The sequence below is a fragment of the Grammomys surdaster genome, unplaced genomic scaffold (genome assembly GCF_004785775.1).
Source record: "Grammomys surdaster isolate TR1022 unplaced genomic scaffold, NIH_TR_1.0 126546, whole genome shotgun sequence".
Taxonomy (NCBI): Eukaryota; Metazoa; Chordata; class Mammalia; order Rodentia; family Muridae; genus Grammomys; species Grammomys surdaster.
In genome coordinates, this window is record NW_021621338.1 from 14,332,235 (window position 1) to 14,353,981 (window position 21,747).

General features: G+C 42.5%; 1 protein-coding gene across 1 annotated transcript in view; it reads right to left on the bottom strand.

Moving 5' to 3' along the window:
- Positions 1-234: 234 nt before the first annotated feature.
- Positions 235-21,747, bottom strand: part of Nek10 (NIMA related kinase 10) — a 156,625-nt gene continuing 135,112 nt past the window's right edge. Inside the window, exons 31-35 of the mRNA XM_028760706.1 lie at positions 16,651-16,761; positions 5,413-5,521; positions 3,539-3,591; positions 3,404-3,459; positions 235-283 (exon numbers count right to left, since the gene is read on the bottom strand). Of these exons, the coding sequence (XP_028616539.1) occupies positions 235-283; positions 3,404-3,459; positions 3,539-3,591; positions 5,413-5,521; positions 16,651-16,761 (378 nt within the window). The remainder of the gene's footprint in view (positions 284-3,403; positions 3,460-3,538; positions 3,592-5,412; positions 5,522-16,650; positions 16,762-21,747) is intronic.

Genomic DNA, 21,747 nt, shown 5'->3' on the forward strand with positions numbered 1-21,747 from the left:
ACACCAATAGCCTGTTATTGGGCATTTTAGTGCATACCAGGGACAGAGGCCAGCACTGTGGCTGCCTCACACCTCATCGGACTATAAGAGTATTCCTGTAGCACTGTGGCTCTTTGTCTTTCCTATGCTGTCCTAGCAGCATCCAGTCCTGGGCATCTTGCTGTCACATCATGGCTGAAGCCCACCTGGAACTTGAACTTGACTGGGAAACTCCATTTTTCCAAAGCAGGGTTCTCATCTTTTGGCTGTGTAGCTCTTGGTCCCCCATGGATAAGAGTGACACCTGGAAGATCTAGAAGTGAAAACAGTATCATAGAGTCACAAACATTTCCATCCAACCCTCAAATTTCAATACCTCTGGCAAACAGACATAATAAATAAACCACAATTAATAAAAAACTAATTAATAAAATGGGAGCTCTTAGAGAACTCTGAATCTTTTGTTGAAACTTGTTAATAACAAGATTCTTCTTAAGTTCTAAATACAATGAAAAACAATGATTCTTCACAGGGGAAAATCAACGCCATCCAAAGTAACCTATGCCACATGAATGTCTATGTTCATTTACATATGCCACACGTTCATCAGTCTGAACAAACAGAGGAAGACAAGCAGATCCGATGTGCATGGTTTTTATGTCTTCTACATATGTGCTGCTTTCTCTACATATGTATACCGTAACAAAGCAAGCTGGCTCAGTGGGTAAAGGCACTTACCAATAAGCCCGACAACTTCACTTCAATCCCTGGGACCCACATGGTGAAAGAAAACTGTCTAACCCTGCTTCCCCCTACATGCACACACACAAGCACACTCAAAAGTATTAAAAATATAACCATTTTTAAATTATCTCAAATTTAGCACCATTTGTAGAGAATTATGTAAGAACTCTATTATACTGATAATCTCCCCCTCCCTCCTTGCCTCTCTCCCTCTCTCCCTCTTTTTTCCTCTCCTTCCGTCTCACTCTTCTCTCCTTCCCTCCTTCCCTCCTTCCTTCCTTCCCTCCCTGCTACCCACCCTCTGTGTGTGTGTGTGTGTGTGTGTGTGTGTGTGTGTGTGCATGTGGGTGTGGGTGTGGAAGCCAGATGTCAACCTTGACTGTTGTTCCCAGGACACCATATCCCTTCTTTTTTTGATCAGGATCTCGCTGGCCTGGAACTCACTGATAAGATTAGGTTGAGTGACCAATGAGCACTGGGATTACAAGCACGTATGAATGCACCTATTTTACTTTTTTATCTCTAAATTTTGTAAAACAAAGTATTTTATTTCTACAGGTGTTCTGCCAGTCTGTATGTTTGTGTACCATTTGCATACCTGGTGCCCATGAAAGCCAGATGAGAGTGTTTAATCTCCTGAACTGCAGTTACAGACAGTTGTGATCTATCATGTGGGTGCTGGTAATTGAACTCAAGTTTTTTAGAAGAGCTCCCAATGTTCTTAATCATTGAGCCATCTCTCCAGCCCCCATGCCTGTTTTAGCTCTTTTTAGTATGAGTTGGGGGCAGGGGCGGGTATCCTCATACTTGCAGGGCAAGCACTTTCCCACTGAGTTCCCTCCTCAGCTCCATACTTACAACTTAAGACTCTCTCTCACTGATTCACAGATCACCTGGCCAATCACTGAGTCAGTAAGCTGTCATCTGCTGTTTCTAGCTTAGAATGTAGGGTTTACATTTAGTCACAGATGAGAATAGGGAAGTACAATTAAATAAACCAATAATGTCACTCATCAAGACTCTATAAATTCACACACCTAATTTTTCATTGATACAGTCTTCAGTTTTTCTACAAGAATGTGAAGCTATTTGCTTCCCCTGTTGCTGAGCCTCTGTGGAAATACACACGCCGTGACAACAGTTTCAGAATCTCACCTTCTGCCCCACAACTTCAAACTAAGGGCACTTGAAAGTCAGGAACAGAGATGTGCACACCAGGCACAGAAAGCTTGTGTGCCCAGCACTAGATCAGAGCAAAAAGTGAGAATGTAAATATCTCCACAGGGATGCTGGGAGAGGAGCACCTGAAGGATGGTGATTTCTATCAACCATGGATCCTTGCAAGGCAAAGATTACTCATCTTGGCTCTGCCGTCCCAAATCACAAGCAGCACTAAATTTACAAAGGTTATATTTTAGAAATATGCTATCAAGCCAAAAGAGCAAGTGGTTGAATAATCTCATGTGTGATTCATAAGAAAGGCTCACTGGAATGGCAGCAGGAAGAGAAAAGCAAGAGACTGAATTGAGCCCTGAGAAGAATGTAATTTCTCTGTAATGACCTTTGCAAGCCGATGTTGAGTCCTCATTTTCCAGGCTACTAGCTGTCCTTAAGGAACACTTCCAGGATAATTTAGAAAGCTAACACAAAATAGCTCTCCTGGATGCAGTGGGAAGTGTGTTCTTCCCCCCAAGAGAAGCCTGCTTCGGGGGAGCACACTCCAAAGGACTGCATATCCTAAAATATCCCTGAGCATCTGGGCTACATGCTAGTTGTAGACAGTTCAACTTAATGGCTCTCTGAGAACACAGAGAGACAAACTCTGAGCTGCTACTACCATAGCCCATGCATGCCCTTCCATGCATAGTACTTAAACACGTGCTGACCAATCTCCAAATGGCAAGGTCTGAGTTCTTTTCCATTGAACTTCTCTGGTATTCATTCACTTCTTTGTCCATCCTCAGGAAAGGCCAGAATCAGCAGAAATGGGCACTTTGTGTGGAAGGTAACCAACAATGGCTTCCGTGAAGCTGGAAGATAACTACTCCAGCTCTCTCCCTTTCGGTGGGAGAACTCAGAGCACACTGTTGACAATACTTTTCTGAGTGGTTTCATGGCCCATGACTGAGATACATAATATGGAAGTTTGCTTGACAGTGAAATCTTACTATTGTTATCATTCTTGTCTTTATTTCCTAGAACGACCTCTCAAATAAACAACTGCATTCAAATTATTGTGCCATCACTTCGTCTAATAGTAAAACTACAGGAATTCCAAACTGGATTTAAATTTATCAGATGGTCTGTTTATCTCAAAGTCAACAGAGTAGGCTTTGCTTGGCTATGAGAACAATGGATATCTGAGCTTCCAACTCTTCTATAATGGCCCAATAAAAACCCAACCAACTAACCCAGAAATGCTTTCCCATTGTCTCATGTTCATTGTCTTATAAGCAGCCAATGACTACTACGCATTAACCTGTTACTGCATTGTAGAACACAGTAGTGATGTCTCCATGGAAGCTGGGCAACACATATTCCTCTCAAAGCAAATATATTGGTGTCTAAAATTAATTTGTAGAAATTCAGCTTTTGGGAATCAAGGATGGAGAAAGCAGATCTAATGGCCAACTAAACCTCAATTCATCTTTCACTTTTGAAAGTAAACCCTGGATCTTACCTGTTAGTTGTAAAGTTGTAATAGCCACTTTCCTCTAGGACTTCTTCAATCACACTCTGTAATCGACAGACAGTCAGTTAATACAGGATTACAAGAAATACAAGTAAAAGCACACAGGGGCTGTGGAAACTCTACCTGCATCTGCTCATATGTGATTCCCTCTTCCACTTCAAGGCTACTTGGTGGACCTGAAACAAAGCAGTTACAGAACATCAATCTTTGCTTCATAACTTCTTACTTATACCTTACTGGCAACTCATATTTCAGCAGCAGTGAATGTGGTCAATTTCTTAAGTATAAAGACTCAAAAGCAAATTCCAGGGACAGAGAGATGGCTGAGCAGGTCATAAGCCTGATGACCTGAGTTAGATCCATCACCGGACTCCTAAATGTTGTCTCCAACCTACACACACACACACACACACACACACACACACATGCACGCACATGCTTGCATACTTGCGTGCTCACACACATGCACATTTATTAATAAATTTTGTTAATAATAAGTAAACTACAATGACTTGGCCTTGCTTCTCCTCCATGCTTGGCTGCTCCAGGTAAGGCCATTACAAAGCAATAAACCACGACATAGAAGCAACACAAAGACAAGGAAGGTAAAGGGATGTGTGTTATGCTGACTCTAGACACATAGCACCTGCACGCACTGGGGAGCTGCCAAAACCAATTGTCAGTTTCCCCTCAGCCAGCTTGCATTGACCCCTTTCAGGAAACCCCGTGGAAACAGGCAAGAGAAGGGTTATGAGGTTGGCTGAGGAGAAACATGAGGACAGAGTACTGACTCATTTTAAAGCCTTGTTTAAAGGTCCTGGCATCCATTTTTGCTAAGCATCCTGTGACAGCGGCTAAGCCTCCACTCTACAGTAGACTGGCTAGCTGCCCTAGGAGGAGTCAGTTAACCCAGTCTCAGGCTTCTGAGAGTCCACTTCCATCAGAGTCTACTGCACCTCAGTTACTTTGATGAGTTTGACCAGCAGGTGAACTGACCCAATCTGGGAGCAGCTGTTAAAAGCAAATGACTTCAGACATCATGTTATCTTGCTTGGGAATTTCTCAGGGTTCTGTTCAAATGACACTATGCCCACCAGGATTTAATTTGTGACAAGTATACGCATTCACACAAAGTTTGACAACATGCAAAAAAATGATTTCTTAGGCAACAACAATACACTCCTGTAAGCTATCAAATATTTATCTAACTGTGAGGCTTCTCTTCTGGAGCCTGGGTCCAGTACCACTGCAGTTGCTAGGGAACTCTGAAATCCCAGAAGAATAGGATTCTGCTTCTCATCTTCAAGCATCTCAAGAAGAATGTGGCCGTGCTGAGTCCCTCCAAAGGCCTGGCTCTTGTTATGTCTACTGGAACTCCTCACATCGACTATACAGCCATTAAAGGATGTTTATCCTACTCATCATTTTATTGCGGTGTTCTTATATTTACTCCCATGTTATAGGAGACGCTGAGCTTCAGAGGTACAAGATCAGCTACTAAGTGGCTGAGCTGAGATCTGAATTAGAAGTCCAAGTTCCCAGACTCTGTGTCTGGGAGCTCATGTTTCCCTATGTAGAATTATTCTAAAAAGGAAACAAAAAATCAGATGCCTGATGTGGAGTCTTTGTGTGTATTTCAAGTTGTCTCCACCTTGAATATTTAAGCCTTCCATTTCTGCCTTTTATCTTCCTAGATTTGATTTCATCAGGCAACGAAGAAAAAAAATAAAAGGAAATACAATTCACACAGAGAGACCCTGCTGTTTATTTATAGTGTTAATAAGCAATGGCGGGGGCTGCCTGTGTGGAGACATGGTCTCTAGGAACCTCTAGATCCTACTTTGTGTATCTCCAACTGCTGCCTCAGTGAATGAATAGAAACAAGACTCCAATTTTTGTGTGTATGTGGTAGAAGTAATATTTTAGGACAGATGTTTATATGAGCAAAATGGTTCTTTCTGTTTGTTTGCTTTTTGTGGAAGCCAGGTCCGACTTACCTGTGAGGTCACTTGGGGACCAGTTGTTTGCAGCCCGTGAATGGCGAAGTAAGTGGTAATCTGAGGTGAGAAAGTTTGGCTCTATGGGTTCTGGAGATCCCTGAGATAACTGAAAAAGGAAAATGCAAAAGTGCATCAAAGGCAGACAGATGGCAGACAGATGGCAGGACACTTTTGGGCAAGGAGTCCCATTCAATTTAGAAACTTTCTTTTTCCATGTGGGAATGTTGGGGTTCTGTGGTCCCTTGTAAACAGAGAAACAACATCCTGCTTCCAAAGGACTGAAAGATTAGAAGCAGAAAATTACAGTGAAGGCAAGTCAGACAGTTCCGTAGTCACATGATAAAAGCATGCTTTGTAAAGGAAAAAGAAAAGCAATGTAAATACAAGAGCCTGAGCCAGGGACAGCAAGATGTTATTTTTAATCAGGCGTAGGAGTGATAAAGCCCAGTTATTCCACAGAACAATATGCTTAGTCCAAATCCAGCCCCCTTTTCATCATCTGATTTAACAACACCTTCTTGTTGGACCATGGCAAGCAAGTTTCTTAATACATTTTTCTAAATTACTATTAATTAACTTGGTTCTCCAAACATTAGTTCCTAACACTCTATTCACCCAGTGACAGAATTTATTAAGTCCCAACTGCTTAATGCTCTTCTGTACAGCTGAATTTTTAAATAGAATTTCTTAATGGAATTTTAGGCTATAAATATTTTCCAACTCTTTTATACCTTTAATTCCACCCAACACTTGGACTGGCCAAGTTTTAGTGCCTGAGTTAATATACTATTAAAACATTAAGTATTAATAAACCAGAAGCAGACAGCACAATTTGAACTGGGCAGTAGAAGTTAATTTGGATTTACAAACTCTGTTTATGAGTTAAGCACCTCTATTGCTAATCGCTTGAAAAGACTGGCAGCAAAACCACAACTAAACAACATGTGTCACATGCCACATAGAAGACACATGGTGTGTGTGTGTGTGTGTGTGTGTGTGTGTGTGTGTGTGGTGTGTGTTCAAGCACGTGTGTGTGCACATGCATGTATGTGTGAGAGCATGTGTGTGCACGCATGTGTGTGTGCATGTGTGCATGTGCACTCGTGTGCATGTGTGTGTGTCTACACATGTGCACACACCCTATTCCTTCCACATTCATCCATATTCTCTATTCCCTCTTTCCCTGTTCCTTCTAACAAAATATTTGTATAATAACGTTCATGGCATACTATTTATAGTAACTAAAAACTGGAAAAATCTCAAATGTCTACATAGACAAATACACTATGATGCGCTCACACTGTGGCATTCTACAAAGCTATGAAACAAATGATTGACATCCAGAATGTGGATGAATAGTGTACAAATGAAGCCTGACATGGAAGGAGACATAGCAGGAAGCTTCACCTATGCATACTTTTATAATCCATCCAAACCAATGACGATGGATGTCAAGAGATGTGGCGTGACTAGGATGGAGCCTGATGGACAGTTGGGGAGACTCTGTGTTCTGCTGTGGTGGAGGTCACAGGAGTAAACACGTACCTCACTATATATTCTGCATCATCTTGATACACTTAAACTGGCTAGTCAGAACTATTCCATGATTGCACGTCAGATACTAAGAACACACCTTCTAACCCTTGGCTTGAGAGACTTGAGGACACAAAAAGATAAAGTCCAATGAGATTGACATTCAGATAGAGAAGAAAGGATGATGCTTCTAGTGATCTTGATGTGGGCATAGGGAACTGAAGGTGATTCTAATTCTGAATGTGCCAGATGGCAAAGTCACTGTTGCCCAGTAGATGGAGACACAGAGGAAACAATGTATTTCAACTCACAGTCCATATGGCTAGAGGAAGCTATGGTGGTTAGTATTCTCGAAATGGCATTGTGAGTACTAAGCTTATATGAAGACCTGCCTTTACCATGCTTTCTCTCTTTGCATGACACATAAGGCCCCTCCTCTGCACTAGAGAGCACACTCCATTCAGAAGTACAAATGAATTCATACATTTTTGAACTAACAAGTCAAGGAATATATTAGACAGAATAGATTGTGGCAATCACCACCTGGCTCCAAGACATCCCTGATTTGGGATAGGTACAGCACCATTTAAATGCTTAGTCAAGAACAAACATTCAAGGCAGAAATTTCAGAGAAGCAAGCAAGGAGAGACTATAAATGCAGTCACTCAATTTCCCAAACATCTTTTCCATATCAGAAACTCTAGTTCTCTGCTGGAGAACAACTTCACAAATGGCATGATATCTAAGCAGCAGAGAGAACTCTGGAAGACACATAATCAGCATAGATGAAATCAGATACCAGAGTAAAGAGGGACATTCGGCTGAGATGACCACTCTACGCTCTCTGCCCCTCTGTTCTAAGTTCACTTAGCTCCCTTGTCCCCCGAGACTGAATGCCACATTAGAAACCATAAGACGTTCCCTAATGTTTTCTAACCTACAGCTTCTTTTAGTTTCTTATTAGCTTTCCATAAGCACTTTGTTATCAGAAATGACCAATATCTACAGTCACCTTTCTCTTCCACAAACCAAAGTCTTTCTTCTCCGTTTCTGCCTAGGGTCTGTAATACTAAGCTCTTCTATGAACTCCTGCTTGTTCTCAGTGGATGACATTACTTGCTTCCATCAGGAGCTCCTGTATCACTTCTTCACACTGATAACATGCCCAGCCCCTACCCCATGCCCCATCCAGGAAAGGTTAATTAACTCACAGATGCAGCAACCCCGAAAGGTAGTTCCTTCCCTGGAAGCTATTCTGATTGCCTCCTTATTCTTCAGTTCTTGCCTATGATGATAATAATAATAATAACTCCTGTCTAAAACCCACCTTTCCCCTGCCTGTGCAATTTGTTTTTCAGGCTCACAAGACAAGCATCTGTTGCTCCCAAGGACAGGCCATGCCTTCTGCCACCACCAGTTTTGCTGAAATGTATTGGTTACCAGCCTGGGAATCAGGGAAGATGAGCATGCCCTTTCTTGCCTCAGCCTTACCCTATCTACAACCTCCTTTATTTCCTCCATCGCTCTGGTTTTATTAACATCACCCTTTCACTTTTCCTAGGACACTACATTAGTTGGGGTTTGGGGGATGCACTTCTGCCTTTCATTCTTTCTTTCCACCATCCCTTATAGCCCAGACTTGGGTATCAGAGGAAGTGAGCTGAGCTTAGTTAAGCTGAAGACAAAGCTGCCTGAGGCCTACAGCTTTAACCTTTCCTTCCAGAAACCAATATCCCTTCATCCTTCCTTCTGGGGGCTTGATTCTTTATTTCAAAAATATTGATCATGGCCTGGGGAAATCATATTAACTACTTCCCTTCTTTCCCTGGCTTACAGTGCCCCGCAGCTAGAAGCCAAAAGTGTACTGAAATAGAATACCTGCTCTATAAGACATTAGCTGACTGCATGCCTGGGTATAGCAGGACATAGATAGCTGTTAGGATAAATAGCACTTTGAAACAGCTGCACCTTGGAGGCTCACATAGATTTGTGACAGCCCAATGCCAAGTCTGGGAAATGCACAGAATGCTGGTGACCCTAATTTGGATCCCGCTTGTACAGGCCACCAAGTGACTCTCAGAGTGAAGACCACACTAGGTAGATTCCAGATACCTTCATCTTGCTTTCACGTCCAGGTGCTGAGACAGTGACAGGCATAGGAAAGTATTCTGATGCCATTACCTTCTGAGTTCTTTAAGATATTTTTATTTTCTATGTACCCATATTCTCTAGATAACAAACTGTTTTTATCAACTTGGTCTGTTAGAGTAGGACTTGGATGCACTGCCTACATGGAGGGCAACAGATCCCTCTGACCTCACCAGATTCTACCTTCAGGTGGGGCTGAAAAATACTTTTTCTCCTTCAGTTCCCCCATGTGCTCTCAAAATAGCAGTGTCAATGCATCCTGGGTACGTGTTCCCGGAACCCCTGTGTCTTCCATGGCTCTCGTCCCAGTGGCAGTTTATAAAGACTAGGCAAGGCATCAAGGAGAGAGTAAGAGGGGGCCTGGGTATTTTGGTGGTCCTAGTTTTCTGTCTGAGGCTTCTATATAAATCCATGCCTACTCTTGGGGGGATGAAACTTAGCTGTTCATGGGGCCCCAGTCTCAGTGCATCTGGACTCCTTTTACCTTTGCTCTTCGCCTCATGTCTTTAGCTAGGTGCCAGGGAAGCACTCCTTTCCTCATTTCACCCATTTGGTATACAGATGCAAGTAACCGGGTACATCTTGGAGGTCTCTTAGACAGGCCCATTGGAGGGATGGTACCTGATGGCCCCACTCAGCTTGAAGCAGCCATATCAGTCATCTCAAGTCCCCAACAACAGCTCTTCAGAAAGGAGAATAATGGGAATGGGAAATAGTAACTAGTCAGACTATTTGGGCTTCCATTTTTGTCCTTCACCAGAAGCTAGAAATCCCCTTTGTTCTGTGCTAGCCAGAAGACAGACATGCCAGAAGTGGATTGGGGCTCCAGGCCCCAGAATACCTTCCGGCTATCTTTCTTCTTTTGTATAGCTCCCTGGAAGCTAAACAGGAGTGTGTAACCAAACTAACTATGCAACCTAACACACGGAAATCTCATGGGGAGGCCAGCTAGACTGACCAGCTCTCCTCCATGCCTCAACCCAATTTCTTCCACAAACCATGAGAAATCTCTAAACTAACAGCTCAAAGTCAAGTCTTTTGATGGTGACATGCTCCTGCTATAGGCGTTCTTTGTCTTCAGCTCTCACCTGTCTTACAACAAACTCCTTTCTGAAACCTGCCGTCTTTGTTATGGTTTCTATTGCTGTCATAAACACCATAACCAAAAGCCATGTGGGGAAGAAAGGGTTTATTTCAACTCACACCTTTCACATCACGCTTTACCATCCAAGGAAGTCAGGACAGAAGCTTAGAGTCAGGAACTGAAGTAGAGACCATGGAAGAGTACTGCTTACTGGCTTGCTCCTCTTGGCTTATTTAAGTTGCTTTCTTCTGTACCCAGGATCACCTGCCCAGGGGTGGCATTATCCAGAATGACTAGGCTTACCCACATCAGTCACTAATTAAGAAAATGTCCCATGGGCTTGCCTGTAGGTCAATCTTATGGAGGCATTTTTCTCAGTTGTGGCTCCCTCTTCTCAAAGAACTTTAGCTCAGTCAAATTAAAAACAAAAAGCAAACAAACAAACAAAAAACCTCACTCTGCCTTTGCTCATTACATTCATCCTTTGCATTCAGAAGCCACTGAGCAAAGATAGCTTTGGTGGCCATTGATTGCTAGGGACCCTTACACCCAGCATTTGTTCACCTGAGGGAAGAAAGCCTCTGTAACTGTCAAGTAACCCCTCAACTTCTATCATCCCAATACACATGGGCACCCACAGGAAAATGCACATTACATACATGTACACAAACAAACCTCAAATGTTCATAAAAGTAGAGACAGTACACTGAACACCGTGTGACTAGCTCTCCGATCGCACGTGGCCAATATTGCCTCATTTATCTCTCTTCTGTTTCCTTTCCTATCTATCTCCTTCCTTCAGGAATTAGATGTCAAATTCTGTGCAATATATTTTATATTCATAATATTTCAGCATGGTTCTTGAAAAATATGTACTTGCTTCATTAAATTATCATTAAAATCATGTGGAACTAAAAAGATTCAAAAGATTGCGTGAATATATCTTAGACCCAGAAAAAGAAACATCACATGTTCTCTCTCATTTGAGGCTCTCAACTCTGAATCTTCAGGTGTGAGGATAAAAACCTCTAGTGACTGCAGAATCCAGGCAAACAAAAAGACATCATTGTTGGGAAGAGGATCAATAGAGAGAGGAATAGTAGCAGGATACAAGTGACCAGAAGGAGGAAATCAGAAAAGTAGTGGAGCTCCAATTAGGGAAGGGGAGAGATATAAATACAGCAGAAGTGGAGAGGGGTGTAAGGTAACAGCACGGATATATGGAGAAGTCACAAGGAATCATAGATGAAAATGTTCTATCTGGGCTGACAATGCTCACCCAAGAACCATAATCCATTTATTAAGACCCCAGTACAAAAAGGAAAGCCTTCTTTTGAGTTTTTGGTCAGGGTGGTCCAAGAGACTCCAAAACAGTATTGTCTTCAGTTGTCCTCTACTCCCAGAGGTTGCTAAAGATACAATGTATCTCTATCCTGTTGCTAAAGATACAATGTACTTCAAAAAGAGGACCGAGACGATCAAGCTGGATCTGACCTGAATGCCTCCTACCTGAGGATTAGCTTTCATGGTGCCAAAAGACTCCAATGCAAGCTTTCCAACAAGAGAAGCAACAATCCTACCCAGCTATGATGCCCTGAAACCACATCAACAACCAGTAAGGTAAAATAACCCTAGTGATGCAGTACTAGTATGTATACCTTGGAAGCAACCAACAGCTCTCTAATTGGATTTAGGATCGGCTCAAAAAGATGGAAACTGTGCCTGATACTGGAAACACAGTCTACTACCTACGGCTAGCAAACTCATGGATCTTAGTGGAGAACCTACAACTACCACATTAATAAACCAACATTGTCCCAAACTATACTCTAAGTCTTTTTCTGCATACCCACAGGAAAATATAGTTCTCAATCCACTTCACAGAAACTTCTGTTTGTGATTCATCACAGAAACCCACAACCAATCAAAATTTGTAGTTATAGAGCCCAATCCCAACTGGTACATCTAAGCCTCCTGCATGTCAGGCTCAGGGAACACATAGAAGAGGGAGTAGAAGGACTGTAAGAGGCAAGGGGTCAGGGAGTTTGCTGTGACATTGTGTCTCATAGAAGTATCATCAAGTTTAACCATCATTGCTGACTAAACATGAGCCGAACAAGGACAGTACCAATAGACATGCTACCATGAAAAGGGCAAACTCGTAAGGCTTCAACTCTAGATAAAGAACTACCAGCAACTAAGGGATGACGAAAGCAGGAGAAATAGTCTGCCCCCAAGGAAAAGTGCACGAGTTAGTTATCCAATACTAACTGGTCAGCCCTGAAAACACACACATATACTCTTCTAAGGAAAGTTAGAACAAGTCTTGGCCCTTTAGAAGACATGCATGGAAGAACAAAGAGCTGTAAGTACTTATTTTCCCATAACACCCCTGAGCCACATCTGTTTGAAAAGATGGAAACCATCTTCCTGTGAGACATGGTCTCTATCCCATTTTTATAAAACCGTCTCCTCCATCAGTCTTTCTCCTGCTTTGTTTTGGTAGCAGTGGGAGGCTATAGGACCTCAGGCCCTGGCAACTGTGCTGCCTATTATTTGTCCTTATCCCTCTATTTACTGCAAGACCCAGAGGAGGGACTCACTGTTCTGTGGAGTCAGACAGTAACTACCTCCAGCTTGGAGGAGATAGGGTTCTGACTCTACTACTCAGCTTTGCCTGTAATGACAATGATTTTGGCATTCCTTAGTTGGCTACCACAGGCCAGATAGAAATGAAAACATGTGGCCCTATAAATAAAGCTTTATTTACAAAAGTAGACAGCAGGCCAGAATGGCTTGAGGACTATGGTTTGCTGACTTCACATTTAGAAGCTTGATCAGATGCAGCTACAGTGCAGGCTTTTGACAGGGCTGTGTCAAAAAGCTCCTCTCTGTGGGACCTCCATCCTTTGTTGCACTGCAAAGCTACAGTGCTACCTGAAGTTTGTCTACAATACAAAATGTCCCTTCCTCAGCAACTTGTTTTCCCTGAGACAGAATTTAAATAGAAAGGAAGAAAAATGATGGAATCATTTTAAAAACAAGTCTTAAAACAATGAATGGGTTATTTGGCATGCTCCGGGGATAACCAAAGAGAGATCTCTTTCCTTTAGTATCAATACTAACTCCTGCTTTGAATGTTGTTGCCCTGCTGTGGTGGCATTCTTAGAGATGCTTCAGGGACAGCCTCAGCATGGCTCCCAGGTTTTTGGACACTGTCAGGAGTCCCTAGTAATGCTGTGCTGTCTATACCTCAAAACAGAGCAATCCCAGTTTGTGTAATCTCTGCCCTGGGCCAATCAACTGTGTCTCTTCAAAAACATGGGGAGAGGACTTGAATGTAGCTTGATCTGTTTCTAGAGTGATTTAGTGAGTGTATTATTAAAAGAAAAAAATTATCATGAATTTACACTCACTGACAGTGCTATTTCAATTACTGACTTGAACTAATCTTTTCTATCTTCCTCCTCCCTTTTCTGATGCTTGAAATCCCAGCTCCAAGGCCACAGTGTGATTACTCGGTTAGCTTTGGTGCCCCTGAATTACTCCAGCCAATTCGAAGGAGCCTGGATCAAAGAACAGCTTAGATGAGCTAGAGAGAATAAGCTTAGTTCTTAGGAATGGGTTATTCCATCTTTAGACTCCTTTACATATCACTCTGGGCACTGGTACGTGATAAATACCATTGATAGGTGGACACAGTCATCCCATAATGGCTCCTTCAGACGGTATTTGCAGGCTCCCTGGGTCTCAAAAGGAAGGAGAAAGTTCAAGTCAAGTACCTGGGGAGTGGGGAGTAAGGGATGAAACAGGGACCAGGAGGTGGTTTTGAGGATGTCTGTGTCTGACAGTTGGACACTAATTGACTTCTGTGACTGTACAAAGGGATGGAATGTCCATTTCTGATCAAAAGTCAGTGCAAGGAAAAGACTGCAAGCAAGAGGGGAAGACAGGGGTTTTCTAAACCTTCGTGGGGTTAGATCTGTCTATATATGTAAAACTATATGACTCTATCACACCAACATACATTTTAGTAGGGATGAAGAAATGAAGACAGCCATGCAGAATATATAAGTATATAATATTGATGCTCCATTCACTAATGTGAATTATACATGTGAAACACTGACCATAAGCCAGGATGTGCAAGATGCTGAGAAATCGCAGGTAAGAGACTGGCTGTATCCGAGATACAGACAGACCGATGAAAACTGTTTATATCATGGGAGTGGGAAAGTGAGCTAGCTAGCTGTGGAGGAGGAGGCTGTGCTCAGGGAAGCCTCTGCCAGGCCTCTCTGGAGGAGCTGACACCTAGTTCCGGGTAGCATTAGTTACTCCACTATGTATCCTACCTTCTCTTAGAAAAATGGGACTGTGCTTGTGTCTGTTGATTGCAACTGAACCCCAGCTGTGAGTGTCCTCTTCCCCAAGCAGAAGGGCCCCATTGAGTGTGTTGTGAGCTGCCACTACCTCATCAGAAAAGAGCCCTTGGCACCGTTCACTAGAGTGTGCCCTGCCTCCTAACTCTGCTTAAAATAAAACTCTCCCCAGCCCCACCAGAAACCATCCTGACAAAGATGAGGACATTCTAAAGATGAATTTGTATCTCTACCATTACCGATCAGACTGTAAAACAACAAAGCAGCAAGGAATTGAAAGTTTCCTCAGGAATCTCATGCTGGGAGAAGGAAAAGGCTGAAACTTGGTGCCAGAGGGGGATTTGTCTCCTGCAGAGTGAGACCAGAGTTCAGACAGCTTCTCAGACCACCTTGAAAGATTAGAGCCAGGGATGTATTCATATCTCCTCCTTCTATCTAAAAGCTGCCTTCCCCTTAGGATCCTGAAGATCATTGCACCCTGGAAGAGGCACTGGACCTCTGTGTCCCTCTTACCTGTGTTGGCACATTCACTAAATCTCTTTAATTGCTTCTCACCCTTAATTTGTCTCTTTGGTGGGCTTGAGGCAGGTGTGTGGCCCAGGCTGGCTCAGTGAGACTTTCACATGAGCTCTGCAGACCCCCTGTCCCCCAGCAATCCTGCCTTTTTGCTCAGGCCAGGATACCAGCTAGAGATGCTCTCAGGACACAGGAAGAGAACCAAGGATGGCAGCAGGAAGAGTGATTTAACAAAAGAAATTGGCTCCACTATACAAAAGAAAAAAATTCAGGGGAGCCTGCATCAGAAAGACCACAAGGACTTGCCTTCAGGGAAGGCACAACAGAAATCCATGGAGTGGGGAAATGAGCCTCTGAATGCCTTCTGAGGTAGAAGCTTTTGTCTCATAAAACCAGAATTTCTGCTAAAATGAATTTGTATGTAAATTGACTTATTCTTAATATCACTTTAGTAAGAACATAAAAGCCATGCAAATTATAGTCTTTTTGTGGGAGACTTGAGCTTCTGATACTTAAAATGTATTTCTTGGTATTTAGAATGCTATAGGTAAGTGTGAAGCCTCCTGTACCTCTGCTTCATCTTCACCTTCTCCTGTCTTTGCCATTTGCCAACTCAGCGTGTGAAGGGCAGCTTACTCTTTTGTCTCTGAGGGATGGGTTCCTGCTTTGTTTACTTGCAGCTGCCTCTGGTATATACATCAATGGTGCAGGCATCATTATGGCTATGCGCCACCAAAGCAGAAACAGGCAGCTTACTGGTTTTTTGGTTTTTGTTTTTTTTTTTTTAATCAAAGAGCTTGGCATATTTCCTGAGTGATATAAACTTGTGCTTAAAAGTAGCCGCACTAATTAAAGAAACAAACCCTCAGAGGAAGAATTAAAAAATTCAACATTTAAGCAACATTTAAGCATATGAGGAAATTTAAGGAGAGAAGTAAGAGATGACATTGAGGCTTCAAATTATCTCCAGCAAGGCTGCTAGACTTTCCTCATTCTGGAACCTTCAGAGACAGGACAAGGGGTTTATACATCTTCTAGGACAAAGTGGGTTTCCTGTCTCCAACTCATATTGTCAGACATAAAGAATGCTCTTCCAATTTGGTATAACCATTTAGCTTCTTCATGTGTGAAGAGAAACTCTTGTTATACCCAAATATGAAAAGGCTCCAGAATATTGAAGATGGGAAGGGTAAGTACATTCTGCCCCCATAGATGATTAAAATCATATCTTCACATGGTCAGGTGACTATTTCAGACAGAAAATGCAATTTTCAGTGAGGGGCTCACTGAATAGCCCTCTCAAAAATACTGGAACAGACTCTTCAAAGGCAGGCCGCAATAGACATTTTTTAAATTAAAAACAATGTTTATTCTTAGGCAAACATGTAGTGACAAGGAAAAAGCTCTATTAGTCAGTCACCTGGAAATAATAGCCACAGAGAGAAGGATGGGAAATTAGAGGAAAGGTGAACCCATTTGGTTAGGCATTACCCTTTAACAGTGTGCAGAGATCAAGGAGCAGGGTTGGTAAGAAGACATCTCCTGTGGACAGGTGCCTACATGGAGAACACATACCTTCTTAATTTCAGATTTCAGGTTACATGGGTTGCTCTGCTGGCTGAACAGGGACTTCTTGAATCTCTCTATAACCCTTCTCTTCAGATCATGGTGCAGAGCTGGAGGGAGCTGCAGAAAGCAAGAAGACAGCCATCACAACCAGTTCCTCCAAGTGCATCAGCCCCTACAGGAAGCACGATAACACACTCTCAACAAGACTGAAGAAGAATCCAAATTAGCAAATTATAAGCTATACTTTCATCCTCTGTATAGAGGGATGGCTCTGCTTTTCTATCTTGTCGTGGTTACACTTACTGATAGCACACTTCACATAACAGCTATGCACATACACATCCATTCAGTAAAGAACAGCCTTGACAAGGGAGGTACATTCTATTCATTTATAGGTGTCTGTCACATGCCAAAACCATGCCAAGCACCCAGCCACAGCCTTCACAAGATCTGATACTTTGGACCACGAAACACAAAATCTCAACCACTCTGTATCTGCCTGTGTGTCTGCCCATGACAGTTCTTCAGCTAGACAGAAACAAAATCCTAGGGGCCAGCACTCTCGGGAAAGTGTGGATTGACATGCATTATGACCTGGATAGAATGATGTGGATTTCATAAATACATAGGCAGTCCCTGCAGAATCTTAGAAAAGAGGGGGATTTAAAACAACCACTCAATTGCAGGGCTTTGCAGGCAGGATTTATATGGAGAATCAGAGTTTTGGTGGCACAGGGTGAAGTGAAGAAGTAGGATCAGAATCATCAGAAGACTTGGTCTCAATAAGCTTTTTTAAAATAGCTTGGTATTAAAAGGAAGCACTAAGGCAAGGGGTGGGGGTGATGAAATGAGTGTTCCTAATAAAAAAGAAACAGAACATGATAAACTCAAACCAAATGGTGGCCAAAAGAGTCAGGAACGCTGCAGAAGTGATAGCTCCCTAGTCCTGAGTCACCACCTGCAACCCTTCAGTTTGCGTTGCTACCTTGTAGCTACTTGGAGGTAATAAAAATATGTGTACCACCATGAAGGAAGGCTGATTCAAAGCCCTCAAAACTCACAATTATTCTTGCCTTTCACATAGACTAACAAGGAATGTGTAAGTGAAGGAGACAGTTTTCAGCATTAGTTTCTTTGTGAGGGGAGGGATGAAGCACAGAGAGGATGGACACCCAGCCTAGAAAGGCAGGACTTGGCAATTCTCTATTGCTTCGTAGAAGGCACCACCTCCCTAAAGCAAACAGCAGAGGGCAGTGGTGACCTAGGTCCAACTAGCAACCTCCCAGCTTTATTGCAACAAGTCTGTGAAAGGAAAAGACTTCACATCCTGCTTGCTACAGCAGCATTTTGAAGATATGGATCACCAGGGTGCTCAGCCTAAGGCTGGAAAGTATCAGAGTAATTGTCACAGAGATCTTGACAATTCTTGCTACTTATTTAACTTGGTTAATTTGGAGGTTCATCTATTGCCCCTGAATTCAATGGATAACAGTTCACTTGAGTAAGCTCACCTCCTAAGATCCTCACGTAGGTGGTGCAAGCAAGCTACTGTGTCCCAGTGGGATAAATATGGTTAGTACAGTGTCCTATCCATAAAGCTTTCAGTGAGAATTTAAAACTTTATGTAGAATACTGATGGCTCATCTGTAGATGAAGTAAATATAAAACTGTAGTCGATGTAAAAACAGAATCAAAACCCATGGCTCATGCATGCCGGGCACTGTGAGCACTCATTTGTGCTTCTATTCCTGTATCTCTCCCACAGCAAACTTGCAAAGCAGGTTCTAGTTCTGGATAAGTAAATGATGGGTCACAACTCCCTTCTGAGGTGTAGGTGTTTGTATCAGCTTTATCCCTAAGCCAACACCACTAGCACACGGCTGTCATACTGTACCTCACAGCTTATGAACATTCTATTACATCTGAGGCACACACAGCCCACAAGAATGCCCATTTTCCTGATGAAGAAAATGATTTTATAAAAGATATTATTTTCTTCAATTCTAACCTGCAAATGGTTTTTATTATACCACACAAAGTAATAAAAGGAGAAAAATCCCACTCTGCATATCTTCTCAAACTTTCATCAATATGAATTCTTTCCAAAACCCTGCTTTCTCTACCTAGTTATATATTAGCAAGGCACCAGCAATTTGCAGGGCTCCACTGGATAAATAGTAGACCAAAATAGCACTTTATTCTATTTTGACATTTTACTGCTTAACAGTTTTTTTTTCCCTAAATGTTAAAAGCAAATGTTCTAAGATTACCATTTAAAGAAATAAAATCTCACACTTCTCTTAGAATTTAGAGTCCCTAAAAACAGATTTGGTATGAGAAATGGTGTCATGCTCTGTACTGCTGCTGCAACACAGTGTGGCTCACTGAGAGCCTGGGGACAACATCTGCTGCTGCTAACACCCCAGTGACGGGCAATGCTGCGGGTCCTCCCCAAGCTTCCTATCTCTTCTCTTGGAAACAGATGTGTTGTAATTTTTTAAGTTGTTAGATGATGACTTCAAAGCATTTACTTAACAAACTGACTAAAGTACAGTGGAGAATTAAAGCCAGTCTGATTCCTTTGGCTCTGTGGGTCTTACCTATGCAAGAACTACAAGGTAATAGTTGAGCATTAATCACCAGCAGCTCAAAGACACACTGATTTCCAGCATCTGAGATGAACTACTCATTGCCTTCTTAGCATGCCTTAAGACTGCCTTTCCAGGTTAATGAAAACCTTCCAGGTTAAAATGTGCAATCGAAGTAAGAAGGGTCTAACATCCTGACTTGTAGAACTGTTACCATTAGATGAGTTTTGCAGGTATGTCTCCATGGAAACTGGACAGGAACAGAAGCAAGGTTTTCTGTCAGTTTCTCTTCAGGTTCTCAAGAGGACCGTGGGAAGGGGGTTGCCTCGAGTCAATCATACTTTGAACAGGCTTCTTTTGTACAGCTTGATCTTCTGCATAAACATATCATCTCAGCTGTGTTCCTCTCCTTCCTATGATGACACTGGCTGTATTGACCACTGTGTGTTAAAATTCTCAGAGAGGAAACTTTCCTTGCTGTGCTAATAACATGAAGCTGAAAGTGTTGTAAAAGCACATTTGGAAAATCTACAGTCATTATGCCTGAGCTGGCAGCATAGAATGAATCTATGCCACTGGCCAAAAAATACAAAAAAATAAAATAAAATCATCCAGCCCACTAACAGTCTAAGGGAATAATGACACATTTCATCTTTTCTTTAAAATGCATGGAATCTCATAAAGAAAGAGTATGCATCCATTAAAGAGTTTATTTACTACATAGGAATTTGTATGCTAAATTTCAAAGGATATTTCTCTCAGCTTAATGATTAACAGTTAGGTTAGCTACAGAGCTATTTACAGATCTTCCTATAACACTAATGGGTATTTCTCCAAATTCCTGGGCTAGTGCGTAAGTGGACATTAATTTCAATATGCTATGTTTACTGCTTGATCTGGTAGGTGATACTCATATTCATTAATCAAGTTCTCTCCCAGATGTTTGCTTATATTGCTTCACATTTAAATTGCTTTCATTTAATCAGTCAATGTGTTCTGTGTGGTTACCTAAGAAACAGACGACAACAGAAAATAGTGAAGAAAATAATTAATTTTAGATTCTTGTGTCCAGAAGGGCAGATGACAGGGTAATTGAGAAGAATACAAGGTTTGGGGCAACTCTATCTAATAAGACTTATCTCCATGCAAAGATGTCCCAATATAGAAGGCAAATGACACAAGGGAGACCAGGAGAACCGGAAGGCTGGCAAGTGTCAAGGAAGGGAGTGGCTTTGTCTGCCTGGTCACTGGTGTGAGTGGTGGTCAGTGCCTGTCAGGCCATCCTGATTGTCCTGTTAGGACACCAGGGCATTTCTACCTGGCTCAATGACTACATACTAAGTTCTGTAGATAAAAACTTCTGAGAGATCCAGAACCTCCAGAAGGTATTCCTTCCAGGACAGCACTGGATGGTGCAATGGGAGCCCTGCACCATCAGACATCAGAAGCAGAGTGATAAAAGCAGATCCCCAGTGGCCAGTTGGAGCACTCACCACAGAGACGCAAGCCCTGCTGACAGAGCAGCTTGGCTGCCACAAGCTTTGGAAACAACTAGTCAGGTGTTCCCAGAAAGGAAGCTGATAGTTGTGTTGCTCCATGCTTTTGTTTGTTTGTTGTAACAGCAGAAAAGGAACCCCAGGTTTTGTAGGCAAAGCTCTGGCCTGAGTTGCTGCTGTTTCAGTGAACTGTCTCTGCCTCTCATAGTCTTCAGACTTGACTCAGGGTGGAGCCAATGGCCCTGGCAAATAGGGAAACTGGAATCCCTAGATAAGGGACCCTGAAACATTACAACAGGAACTCTCCATACATTTTTTTTCTGCCCTCTCCCCATGAAAATGTGCCACCATTTATCGAGGTGACCATCTACTGGGAAAACAAATATGCAAGCTTCCCAGAAATATTAGGTGCTTACTTATAAATCAGCAGTGATTCCTACAGTCTTAAACGGTCCCTAGCTTATGGAAATCAACACCTTTAGTCTTGCCTTTCAAGATGGGGCTGTGATGACAGATGAAGTCTGAGTGCACATCATTCTTACCAGGAGGCGGCCAGTGCACATGCCTGCAGCATGTTTCTGCAGACTCTGGATGTATAACTAGACTTGTCATAACTGCTTCCAAGAGCTCCCATGGTGGCTCTTACATTCTCAAGGTGATCAGGGTTAGTTATTTATCTTGTTGCTTAGAAAAAAAAAAAAACACTGACAAAAGCAACAGAAGGAGGGAGAGAGGGAATAAAGAGAGAGGGGGGGTAGAGGGGAGGAAAAGAGGGAAGGAGGGAGGAAAAAAGAAGAGGGAGGGAGAGAGGGAAGAAGGAAAAGAGGGAGGGAAAAGGAAAGGGGGAAGGGAAAATAGGAGAAAAAGAGGGAGGGAAGGAGAGGAGAGAGAAAAAGGAGGGAGGGAGAGAGGGAGTGAGGAAGAAGGTGAGAAAGAAAGAGAGAGGGGAAAGGGGAAGGAGGGCTGAAGGGATGGAGAGAAAAGGGTGGAAGAAGAAGAAAAGGAGGGAGGAAGAGAAG